Raw genomic sequence first — 12,989 nt, 5'->3', positions numbered from 1 at the left:
AACATCTGGAGGGCCATATGTTCCCCACTTAAGCAATGTAAAATGGGAGAAACTTGCAGCCAAAGAGCTGATTATTTCCAATCAATGTGTGACTTTTCCTCTCCTACCTCACTTGCCTTTGTCTTGAAGGGGACGGCAGAGGATGAGATGGCTAGATAGCATCACCCATGCAATGAATATGAACTTGAGCACGCTCTGGGAGAGAGCGGAAGACAGGAAGGCCTGGCGTGCTATGGTCCATGGGGTCACGAAGAGTCGGACATGACTTAACGACTGAACAACAGGAATTCCAGGTCATCCCGCTATGATGATGGGAGAACCTTTCTTTTCTACACAACTCCGAAAAGTGCAGTGGTTCTCTCAGGGTTTAGATCTGATAACTCTATAACCCCTTTGCTCCCTGGCCCACATTGTAATCCAGGCCTCCAAATGCCCCCTTTTCTGTCTTCTTATTTCCCGGCAGTATTACACAGCCACTCATCCCCTTCTGTGCCTCTGCTCTATGTGAGGTTCCACTCTTGTCCTACTTTGTCTTGGGACCCTATTTTTTCAGGGTTTGTTCGCTCCACTGTTTTTTAGGTGCCTGCTCTTAAGTATGTATGCTCTACCTCATTTTCTTTAGTTACCTTGACTCTTGGCCAGCACCAGCCACTTAACATTTCTACCCCACCAGTAGCACTCATCCTTTCTTGTCCATAGATCCTGTATGAGCTCATCCCACAGCCCCTCTTCTCATAACCATCTCCTTTCTCACCTAAGGTGTCTTCTCTATCCCCTTTTCCAGACCTTGCTTCCCTGTTTCACAGCAAACTGCCTACTCCACCCACTCCTTAATCTATCTTGTGTTGGGGATTGCTTCCTCTTAGCTTCCTTATTTCCTGGGAACTCTTTCCACTTGGCTTTCTAGCTCTACTTTGCCCCCACAGCTCCTCCTGTCCTTAAGGCTTATGCGAGATTTTACTCCTAGCCCAGTTAAGCTTTCTATTCCTGCACAGAAGACTGCTTGGAAAACAGTTTTGTTTCCTGTAGAATTGGACATGTTTGTGAATATTACATGACATCAAACCCACTTAGCCAATATCTGTTAGAAATGTTGTCACCAGTTATATGATCATGTAATTGTATGTTTTAGTGGAGTGCAAATACATCTAACCCATCCATTCCTGCATTTAAAATTTATACGTTTTATGCACCTCTGTGCGTGCGTGTGCGCGCGCACACACACAATTTGTGGAGAGAGGAGAAACAATTTGAAGCATCTTCTGAAGATAATAAAGGGCATGTACAGAGAAAATAATAAACATTTAATTCCTAGGATACATTAGAAAAAACTGAAAACCATGGAGCAACTTGGAATATTGTCACATATAAAAGCAATGCATGTGTAAAGCTTTGGGTCAACTTCCATTTTCTTCAAGGGACAAAAATGTGCAGCTGCTGCTTACATGACCTTAAATGGAAATGATCTGGGCTTTCTCCAGAGGGAATAGGAATCTACTACCAGAGCATGTTTCTCTTTATTTAGAGATCTGGTAGAAAATTATTTGGGGATCACATCTAAGGAGAGAGGCATTTTGTACCTTGTTGTAGCAGCATATTTGGTTTAAAAATGACAACATTGTTGTCTACACGCTGGAAATAATTCTGACATATTGTATACTAGCTTTTAAAACTGCAGGTGTATCTTTCTGTTTAATTCTATGGTAAACAGATACTCATTTGTATGAATTGGTTAACAACCTGATGTTACAAATGGCTGAACCTCCAAATGCATGTTCAGGACAGGGTTGAAGCTGAACAAACAGGATATCATAGACCACCCAGTGTGCTGGCATTGTTTACTGATTCAGGATATTGTAGTGTAGTTTGTCATGATGTACCTAGGAACAGCCATTCTTACCACTGTGCCCAAAACTTTTCAAGTCATAGTTGAGGCACCATTGTTGGTGTAAACTTGCATGCTTGTAGAAGGGGCCATATGCCACTACTAGTCTACAGACTCTGCATGCAGATTTAATCACGGACATCTCCAGCTATAGGATCTGTAGTGGCATAGCTTGCAAAGGTTTCTGAGACTATGGGGAGCGATTAGCAGTCATAGCAGACAATACTGAGCTAGGTGGACCAATGGGATGAATCAGTATAAGGCAGTCCACTGTGATTAGACGTATATTAGAAGTATATTACAATTCATACAGAATTGTACAGCACAGAAGGAAGGACCTGCCCACCTATTTGATTATAATGAGGGTAACATTCGGGTAAAAGCCATGGAAATAGCTAATGATATGTATTTACACAAACTAAATAACTGACCCAAAGCTGAGTAACAAAATGATACTGTGTACAGGCCCTCTTCAGAAGAGAGAAGCAATTTAAAGCTTTTCTTGGAATTGGATTTTTAGCTATATCCAGAGTGTCTTGTTTTGATTCTGCATCATTTTTCAGACTTTGCCCTCTTGATGAGATCCATGTCTTATTTAAAGTTGTTTTTCTTTAAGAAAACAAAAAACTATTTATTGCTTTACAAAAAGGAAAATATTCACTGGGAACACAACCAAAATGTTTGCGTGACTAATAACAAATAAGACCAAATTTAGAATGTTAACACAGAGCATGAGAATGCTATTAATTCATTTTTGAGAGTTCCTTTTCTCCTGTGCTCTGGACTGGGTTTGAAGGGAGGTGAAATATGATATGTGGACACCATATTGCTTCTCTCCGCACAGTAGAAAAAGATTTGTATTCCTCCTATTGTGAACCTGGAAGTAGACATTAAATACTGGCTTTAATGTCAATACTTTTTCAACAATCATGATAATGGGAATTGCTGCTGACTATATCCATGCCTGCCTGGTTCACTTATTTTGTTTGAATGGACTTGATGATGTTCAGGGCTGCAGACATGAACAAAAAATGTATTGTGGAAGAAGCCCTAAGAATTTGTAAATATGTGGTTTGTTCATGAATGGAAATTAGTTACAATTAGTTTATTTATAATTAATTTATAAATAAAATAATTTATATTAGTTTATAAATTAGTTATTTATATTATTGGGTGAACTGGCCCCATCCTAATTTGTAATCTGCTGACTGAGTTACACATCCAACCTCATGGATTCAGATGAAAGTTCTCTGTTATTATGCATTTATAAATTATCTTCGAATTTTTGAGCACATGCGCCCTTGAAGTACACCACAGGACCATGGGCTGTGTTCTTCTCTGCCCTGCATATCATGATATAATGTGCCATGATGCATCCCTATCTAATTGGCTGTGCTTTGTTGACAGCAAGCAACATCTGAGCATGTACAAAGGTGGTGGAGTTTAGATGCTTAGTCATGCAGAACACACACATGCAGAAAATATAAACTAACTTGTAATGAATCTTGGTTAGAATTACAAAAATCTTAAAGTTCATTGGAACACAATCATGGCTCATTATATATTCAGGAATTATGATTCTACTAGATTTGATTTATGAGCTGACTAATTTCAGGTTTCGGTGGCTTCCCTAGTTCATTGGCACATTGGCCTATTTGGAAGGCTTATAGAAACAAAGCTAAACACTAGAGTGCTGGATTGGACCTTAAAGTGTGAATTCATAATCATTCCCCACCCCACATGTAAGGTGTTACTTTAGAAAATGTTACATATTTGGCAAAAACAGCACCAGTTGATGTGCTAAGAGTCTTGTAACTTTGGAGCTGCGCTGAGTGTTTTTCTGATAAACTGTTCCAGGAAGCACTGAGATTAGCTGTGTTCTTTGACGTGTTATGAGTGCTGGATGAACGCAGAGGCAAAGGCATATGAAGGAGAGATAAAAGGCTGGAAGGCCAGTTAGGGTACTGTTCCAGTAACCAAGAATTCTAGAGCTGCATTATCTCCTCTTTAACAGCAATTATAGACTAGAAGCCAAAGATTGCATTTGTCACTCAAGCTGTTATAATTTTTCAGCCATGGTTTACATTTTTACCAGGAGAGCAATTCTAGTGCTGTACAACTTAGTAGAATTTGATGCTCAAGAATAGTGATTTAGCTACTCTCTCCAGTTCAAGCAGCACATTTTCTGAGTCTTCCCAGCTAAGATGAATCAGTATGAACAGTTCACTCATTCTCCCTGTTCTCTCTGGAGTTGTGTCTGGAGAAAGCATGATAGTATAGGCAATGACAGTTTGTGTGTGTGTGGGGGGGGGTACCATAGCTGCTGAGTGGTGACTGAGAAGGAGAGAGACCACACTTTCACTGGTCGATGTTGTTGTAAAGCAGTGGAGGCAAGGGGCAGCAAGAAGTACCCAACATAGGCATATACTTGTTATATCAACATGGGCATATTATCAAATCAGTCAGCACAAATGGAAAGGCATATACCTGTGTTTTAATTTGACTGGGATAAGGGAGGAGGTGAGCATCCATAATCTGCCTCTTGGCCCACCTAAAGTGTAGCCAGAATATTTTGCACACACTCTTTCTGTCTCAGCAGAGGTCAAGAAAGAGAGAGTTTGGGAATATGGTGCAGCTCATTCCTGTGGTGTTTGAACCTTGGTAGGAATGGGCTGCTTCAAACTTGGAATTTCCCTGGCTAAAGAAGTTGGGAAATCTGTTTGATTGCTTTGCTTAGAGATACTTAGGGGTTAGCCCCCAAGTATCCCCTCACCCCTGGCCATGTCATAGACATTGGTGTGTTGAGTGTGAAGTTCTGTATACTCATCCTCCACCACACATAACATGTTGCTTTAAACCTGTTTAGCTGCATATACTTACAAGCCGTCTATACAGACCTTTGGACTCAACACATGAAGGTCTATGACATGACCAGGGATGTGGGCACACTTGGGGGCAGGGTGGGTGTGCGCTTGCACACATCCCATTCCCACTTTAAGTTTACACATGGTGTGGGCAAATACCTAGAATCTATGGGTGCATATTAAACACATGATATATATGTTAAACTTTATTGTGTATTTGGGCAGAGGATTCTTTATAATGGCAGTTGTCTGTTAATTCCAGCTGCCTCATACTATGTGTCTAAGTAAATGTGTAGACCTTGTATTAGGCCTTCACAATATGTGACCCACCAAGAGGAATGTAGTCTCCCAGCCATGTTCTACCAGAGTCTCAGTAAACACCCTGTATTTGCTGTCTTTCTGGAGGTTCAGTTAACAAGCAGGATGTGTCTGAGTTGCATTCAGCTTGTAGTATGCCTGCCTGAGAGAACCATAGAATCCAAACTGGTTCTGAAGAAATTCAGAGGACTCTGAGTCACATTATGCTAGTTTATAAAGACATGAGAATGACTATAGATTTTTATAGATATTATTAACTCTGTCATTCTATTTTCCTTTTTGTGTAGTGATAACATACAAAAAAGACGGAATTGGCATTTAGGACCCTAAGCTATTGGGATGGTAAATCTAGCTCTAGTGCAGCTATGGTATTTATTCAAGCATTTTATTTTTTATTTACTTATTTACTTATTTGATTTATTAGCCACCCATCTGCCTGGCTACACCCATCTGGCCACTCTAGGCGGCGTACAATATTAATAACAAATTTACATAATCAACTAAACATATTGAACTAACATAATATAGTAGTTGGCATGTGCCATGCTAAACATTTATTTGCTAGTATAACATATCATAGGATTGAGCCATTTTTTGATTAATGACCATGCATAATTAATTCATAGCCCGGTCAAGTGAAAGTGCATACAGAGTGCCCACACTGCCAGCTATGACAATGCAAAGCACTCTTCAAACTCGTGAAACTCTTGTTAAGCTTAATAGGCAGGAGGAACTCTGCGTGCCTGTGTGCTTGTTGATTTTAGCCAAAGAAACCTCAAAGTAATCTGTTAAATATGGGGTGCAATCCAGGCAAAATTAAACACCTACAAGTCCCATTGATTTCATTGAAAGAGGTAAGCACTCTTCCATTGAAATAATGATTTCAATAAATAGCGCAAACGTTTGGCTGGTTGTGCAGTCAAAGTTTAGTCTCATTAATTTTAGTGAGAAATACAGCCTCATCCTTAGCACGAGTTTCACAGTGCTTACTCTCAAGTAAGTATGCAAATGATTGCAGCCTTTATCACAAGTAGCTTTCTGCCATATTCAAAATGCTCAAAAAAAGGCTGACAGTGCAATCCTGCACATGCCTACTCATAAATAAGACCCATTGATTTCAATAAGACTTACTCTCAGGTAAGTGTGTACAGAGAGGATTGTAGCCTGATTGTTTTATTTACATTCACAATGTGGAGGATCTTTCAAATTTCCCTCTAAAGCAATAAAGATTCCCCTCTGCTTTTTCTTACTACGTGGAGGAAATAAGTGATAGTCATTTCAGTAAGTTGAGTATGAACCATACTGAATGAAGTCAGTATTATATTCTTCTCCTTTTATTATAAATACTCACATAAAGGAATCCTGGTTACAATGTTTGGCAGAATCTGGGAGGCAGTATGGTGGTATCATAGGTTTAGCACATGCATGTAATATGAGAGTGACAAGACAGGCAACAGATTTTAGAAGACCCATGGATAGGATAGCTATTGTTACTAGGGCTCTGCACGGACCCCTCCCACTCTGACTCAGATCTGAATCCGAAGCGCAATTCGGATATCTGGATCGCCCGTTTTGGGGGTTTTTCCATTGACTTGCATGGGAAAATACAAACGGTCATTACGTTTTCAGTTTTTATGATACAGGCATAACATTTGGGGACCTCTCCAAGCCCCTGGGGAGGAGGCCACCTGCAGAGTTTCAGACAGTTTGGCCCAGTGAGTTTTGTGCTACCTGGAGTTAAAATCTGATGTTTTCCACAGAAACTCTCCAAGCAAAGAGCTGTAACTTCTCCCTGTTTCCACACACACACATGACACCCTGGCCTCTCCCATCCCCCCTTGAGGGCATCGCACCCCCAAAAGCCCAGGCAGTTTGGCCCACCAGCTTGTGTGCAAGGCGCAGGTGAAATTTGATTTTTTCCAGGAAAACTCCCAAAGCAAAGATCTGTAACTTCTCCCTGTTTCCACGGATGGGTGTGAAACCTGGGCCCCTCCCAGCACCCCTCAACGGCATCCACCACCAAAGTCTAGGCACTTTGGCCCACTGGCTTGTGTGCAAGGCGCTGGTGAAATTAGAGGTTTCCCACAAAAATTCAGAAAGCAAAGAGCCATAACTTCTTCCCTGTTTCCCCACCTCTGCCCCTGCCAACTCACCAAAGATTCCTCATATTGCGCTGAATTGCTTTGCCACACAGTGGACTGTTCTTGGAATAAGAAGGTAATTAATATAAATACTATGTGTCTCATGCTTTTTCAACACTGCCTTGAAATTTGGACGTATAGTGTTGGTGGAACTGCAACCTAGCACGCACACGTACACGGACACAGACACACAATAGCTAAAGAAAAGCAGAACTACCTAAGCAAATGACGGGGGTCTTTAGTTTATTGTTTTATATTTCATGTTCTTTTATGGAAGGCAGGGTAACTTCAAGAAATACAGGACAGTGCAGGCAGTAAGATAAGAGCAGTAATCAAACAAATGTTTTTTTAAAGAAACCTTTAATTTCTGTTTTCGGGGGATCAACAGAGAGAGAAGACACAGACGGTATAATATGTCTTTCTTTCAGAATTTAGAAAGATAAAAGTAAATGCTTGAATATGACTTTAAAAGGGGGGAGGAGGAACATGCCCAGAAGTCAACGTTTGCTTTTAAAAATCAAAATAAGACTAAGTTTTTAAAAATCTAAAAGAGTTGACAGACATCGACGGGGAAATAGAGTGGAGAAAGCAGAAGTAAGGGTCGACGTTACACAACAAACACAGCCTTTTCCGGAGTCCAAAATGGAGGTAAACAAACACAGGAATGGTGGGGGAGGGGAGAGTGTAGCAGCAACAACTGAGAAAAAGCTATGTTAGTTTGAAAAATTATGGAAAGGAAAGATGAATCTAATCAAATACAAATAACAAACAAGTCAGAAGTAGAAGGAAATAGGAGAGGGGGGCTGGAAGAGGTGCTGCAAAAGACACCGTCCCAAAGGGGACAGAGTATCAAGGAGTGAGAAAATGCTCCCAGTACAACCAAGCTGTTTCCTTTCAATTTAAATTTTGAGGAAAGCCTAATGACGATCAAAACCAAATGAACTGAAGGAGTAACTCCTAGGAATGTGCGCGCATGCGCGCACGCACACACACACACACACACACACACAGACACGATCATCTATCCACACCAGCCCTCTCCCAAAGACACAGCTAGTGCAATAACCGAACGCAGCCTTTCACCGAAGTATATATACCGCCTTCCTCCTTCTCTCTCTGATTGGAGACTGCTGGTGTCGGTTCTGGCTGAGAGTCCCTATTCGCCAAAGCACACTCCCTCCCCTCCCCTCCCTGTGAGCATTTAGAAGTTGATATGTTTTGGAGGCAGCCTGTCTGGACTGCTCAGGCATTAAGTAGAGCTCCGCATATACAAGGTGGAGGAGGCACGTTGTGTGCATGTGGCGGCGCTTTGCCACAGGGTGCCTCAGTACTGCTGTGACTCGTAGGCGAGGCCTAATTGTTACCATTTAAGTGCCCTTGAACTAGGGGGAAATACTTTCTACATTATGATTTGGTTAATTAATACAGTCCTGTCCCTCAGATGATTTCTACTATCTGAGAAAGCAGCCTTAACTTTTATTAAGCCCATTTGTTTGAATCTTTCCATGCAATACTTGGAAAACCCTCCATTTGGAAACACCGTTATTCCTGAACATAGTCTAAAACACCTTATAGCTGCATTTCATAAATACAAATTAAAATGACACTTATAATACACTGTCAGAACATTTATTATAGATGTTTGACACAAGATCTGCACTTAAAAAGTATATATATGTGTGTGTGCATATATGTTGCTCACAGGCATCCCAAAGGTTTCTTGTTTTGTCAGTCTCTCAACTAAAAGATTTGGCTTTTTTTTTTTTTTACCTTTGTATTAACATTAGTACTAACTCCAAATTGATTATTATATGAATTGGTATTGCTGGAATACTTCCTAGTTCAGTGTTAAAAAAAACTTTTTAATAGTGTTCTTTTGCTGTATCACACATTAAACAGCTTCAAAGAAGGTGAAAGATTGTAATGATCTTTAGTGAATTCAAATGTAATGGGAAGATAATGAGAACACTTATTAAAACAAGTGCTTCTATACTTAGGAGAGACCTTCTGTTATCTCTGGAAAATTCCAGACACACTTGCTCTGAACGTCATCTGAAGTGCCACCTAGAAGTGTTGTCCATAACATTGGCCAGAATGTAGGTGGAAGGCTTTCTGGCAAATGTGTTACTGACTTTGGTGCATGGTTTAAAGCTTTCTTTGCTGATGATATTTTAACATTACGTGTTAAGATTTTTCGCTGATCCATAGGTATGTAGTGTGAATCACCCCTTTGGAAACATTTCTGTCACTGGAGTGTGTTGACTCCAGAAGTGCTATAAAAGAAAAGGGCATGCACAGAACAACAGTTTGTTCCCTTCTGTAACTTATAGCGTACTGCATGGGTTCACGTGTGGCACAATCTAACATGAGGTTAAGTGTACTTAAGCCCATTGAAATTGGCTCTAGTTTTTAAAATAAAATTAAGCAATGGTTTGTCTGTGTCTTCCTCCCTTTACTATACTGGCTTGCTGCTGAATATCACAACAATGTGATGTGGCTGCAAAAAAGGCAAATGCTATTTTGGGCTGCATTAATAGAAGTATAGCTTCCAAATCACGTGAAATACTAGTTCCCCTCTACTCAGCACTGGTTAGGCCTCATCTTATTTATTTATTTATTTATTTATTTATTTATTACATTTATATCCCGCCATTTTTCCTCTTTAAGAAACCCAAGGCGGCATACATAATCCTCCTTCTCTCCATTTTATCCTCACAGCAACAACCCCATGTTGTAGGTAGGTTGGGCTGAGAGTCTGTGACTGGCCCAAAGTCACCCAGTGAGCTTCCATGGCCAAGTGGGGACTAGAACCTGGATCTCCTGGCTCCCAGTTCAACACTCTAGCCAGTACACCACACTGGTCTCACACTAGGATTTTGGTGCTGCAAGAGCTGTTGTCTGGAAGTGGTCTTAGGAGGAAAAGCAGATGATGGCAGCAACAGCAGCAGCACATAAGCTTCACCAGTGAATAGAAGCACTGTCTACCTGTGGAACCCAATAGTAGGGTGTGCACATGGAAAATATATATCATTTCATTGACATCTTTCTGTTCATTTAAATGGGAAATACAGTGAGAAGTTGAAGTATCCTTGTGTTACCTACCTCAGTCCTCTACAGCAGCAGGTTTCTGGCAGAGTTGCCATTCTTTCAATTACGGAACATATGCTGAGTTCTGTTCTAAATCTGCTTTGATGCAAGATGAATCGATTGCTTTTTGCTCTTTTCTCAGCAGCCCCATCACTAGTTAGCCCAGTGTTCTAACTGAGCAAAGTAATTTTATATTATGTGAAAAACCCATATTGTGATTGTATTTATTTTGCTATTGTAAAATGATTTTGCATCATATTAAACTCCAAAAGCAGTTCATCAGTCCTTAAGCAGTTTACTTTTACAGTTGAACTGTTATCTTCTATGGGATTCTTCCTAATTAATTAATTAATAATTAAATTGTCAGTTGGACCTTTTAGGATATCAGCCTTAATATTTAGAAATATCAGATCCACCTATATTTTAGTAACAGAGAATTTTATTAGCCTAGGAACCCGTTGTGAGCGTTCAGCACCATGTGTTCTATATGAATCAAAAGTGTCTTTGTTGGTCTGGGCAGTATCAAGCAAGGGAAGTGTATTTATAGCACCAGGGGGAAAAAGTTGGATACAAGTAGTGGAAAAGTAATACATATGCTTTGGAGCAAGGAACAAAAACAATTGAACCTCAAAACATTAAAAGAAAATGGTAAACACCAGTTTAATTCCCCCCGCATGCACACACAAACAAATTTACTTCTCTACACACATCCTTCCCCAAAAGCCTTTGTACATTTACATATTGGATCTTTGAACTCCTGTAATCCATAGTCCATCAAGTGATTTTATGCGAAGCAAAAGATGTCATTGTATATTCTACCAAAAGAAAACCATGAAGAACTCCATTCAACCTGGGACAGAATTGTTTCCCAGTTGTCCTAGAAAACATTTGTATTGTTGTAGGATTTATTGCTTCACAGTTGTCCTAGAAAACATTTGTAATGTTGTAGGATTTATTTCTTCCTTCCAAATCTATCTACCTGTTGGGTTGAAAATTCTGTTTATTTTCAAACGTCATAGGGTGATGTCCAAAAGTTTCCACTAACTTATGTTTGACAAGGGTTTGGGCTTGACTCTCAAGACAAGGCAGCCTGGCTGGTTGGTGGTAAAGTAGTGCTACTTGTAGCACATAGTTAAGGTTTGGGGTGTAAATCGTATTCACGGGATAGTTCTTTTTGTGAGTATGCATAGCCATGTTCTTTTGAAGGCCAGCTAGAAACAGTAACCACCAAGATTCCTTCCTTCATTTAATAGAGTTGACTTTCATCTTTTATTATAAAATTTAAATCCAAAACTGAGATCATCTTCCTTATGGCTTTTGTAACTTTCAAGTTTCATTGACCCCTGTTCTACAACATGGACTGTCAGTGGCGTAGCTGATTAATGCAGGATGCTTTATTTGTGCCTCCAAATAATAATCTAATGGATTTAATTACATTGAAAAACCAGAACAATGAAAAGCTTATATGTAATTCTTCAGTAAGCTTCCACTTAGAGCAAAGTGTAAAGCAAGAAGACACGAGGTGAAAATACTGCAGATTAAAACTTGCATAAACTGCAAAATTTCCATGTTCAAGCTACATCCTGTATGAAGAACAAAGGAAGGATTGGTTTCTTACAGTCTTCCGTAAGAAATTTCTGAAGTATATTTCTCCCAACTAAGCATTTTCACAATATTTTTAACTGTATAAGTGGGGGAGATGGGGAGATATTACTCATTATGCTTCTCTTTGATGGTGCTTGTCTCGCTTTGTGCATTTCTATGCAGGTTCTGAGTGGTTCATCTCATCAGAGTTATCCGGCTGCAAGCTTTCAGGACTACAATAATTGGGAATCCCTGATGAAAATCAAAGAAGGGTTGTTAAGGCAAAAGGAGATTGTGATTGATCGGTGAGTAAATCCACTCTTCCATTTGCTTTAAAGTTGCCTTGTACATCAGGTGAGCATCTTAGAAGCTGATTTCCAAAAAGGATGGAGATGTACCCTGAAAAATATGAAATACAGGCTAGTGGGACTTATAGCGCTTTGAATGAAGTCATGTGAATAGCTGAATTGACTGGAGCTTCTGCATCATACAAAATCACAGTTGATATTCAGGATAGTAGGAATGATAAGGAAAGGAACTGAAAATAAATTGGCTAGTGTCATAATGCCATTATATTGTGGTGCAGAGTACAGTTCTGAACAAATGAAGCTGCCTTATACATCTAGCTTGGTAAAGTATACTCTGATTGGCAGCAATTCTCAAAGGTCTTAAGTAGAGGTCTTTCAAAGCACTGTTGCAAGGTCTCCTTTGACTGGAGATGCCAAGGATTGTTCCTGGGAACATCCTAATACAAAGTGCTGAGTTATAGGACTTCTAGATCAAAAAGGATACTGAAGAGCTAGAAATGGTGCAGAGGAGAGCAAGGGGCTTGGAGCACCTTTCTTTTGAGGGAAGGCTAAAATATTTGCAGCTTTTTAGTTTAGAAAAAAGACAACTTGAGAGTGGGTTATGATAGACACCTAGAGCTCAGGGTCTTCCAATGAAGTTTATTTGTGTTACATGCAGGATAAGCAAAAGAAAGTGCCTACATGAAACGCATAAGACAGAATTAATTTATTGAAATATCAAGTTAAGGAAAATTGATGGAATAGTTGGATTAGTCTCAGGAGTATCACTGAATTAGAAATCTAACAGACAAGGCAGAGTTAG

General features: G+C 39.9%; 1 protein-coding gene across 4 annotated transcripts in view; it reads left to right on the top strand.

The window, feature by feature from the left end:
• The window catches only part of CEP85L (centrosomal protein 85L), a 202,986-nt gene that overhangs the window by 139,840 nt on the left and 50,157 nt on the right, over positions 1-12,989 (top strand). For all 4 annotated transcript variants that reach the window (XM_084827392.1, XM_084827391.1, XM_084827390.1 and 1 more), the window contains exon 4: positions 12,063-12,184. In XM_084827392.1, coding sequence (XP_084683518.1) covers positions 12,063-12,184 — 122 coding nt within the window. The remainder of the gene's footprint in view (positions 1-12,062; positions 12,185-12,989) is intronic.

Source organism: Heloderma suspectum, chromosome 1, assembly GCF_057233095.1.
Source record: "Heloderma suspectum isolate Gila_16-S chromosome 1, 16-S_ref, whole genome shotgun sequence".
Lineage (NCBI taxonomy): Eukaryota > Metazoa > Chordata > Lepidosauria > Squamata > Helodermatidae > Heloderma > Heloderma suspectum.
This window is presented reverse-complemented; position numbering and strand designations above follow the sequence as displayed.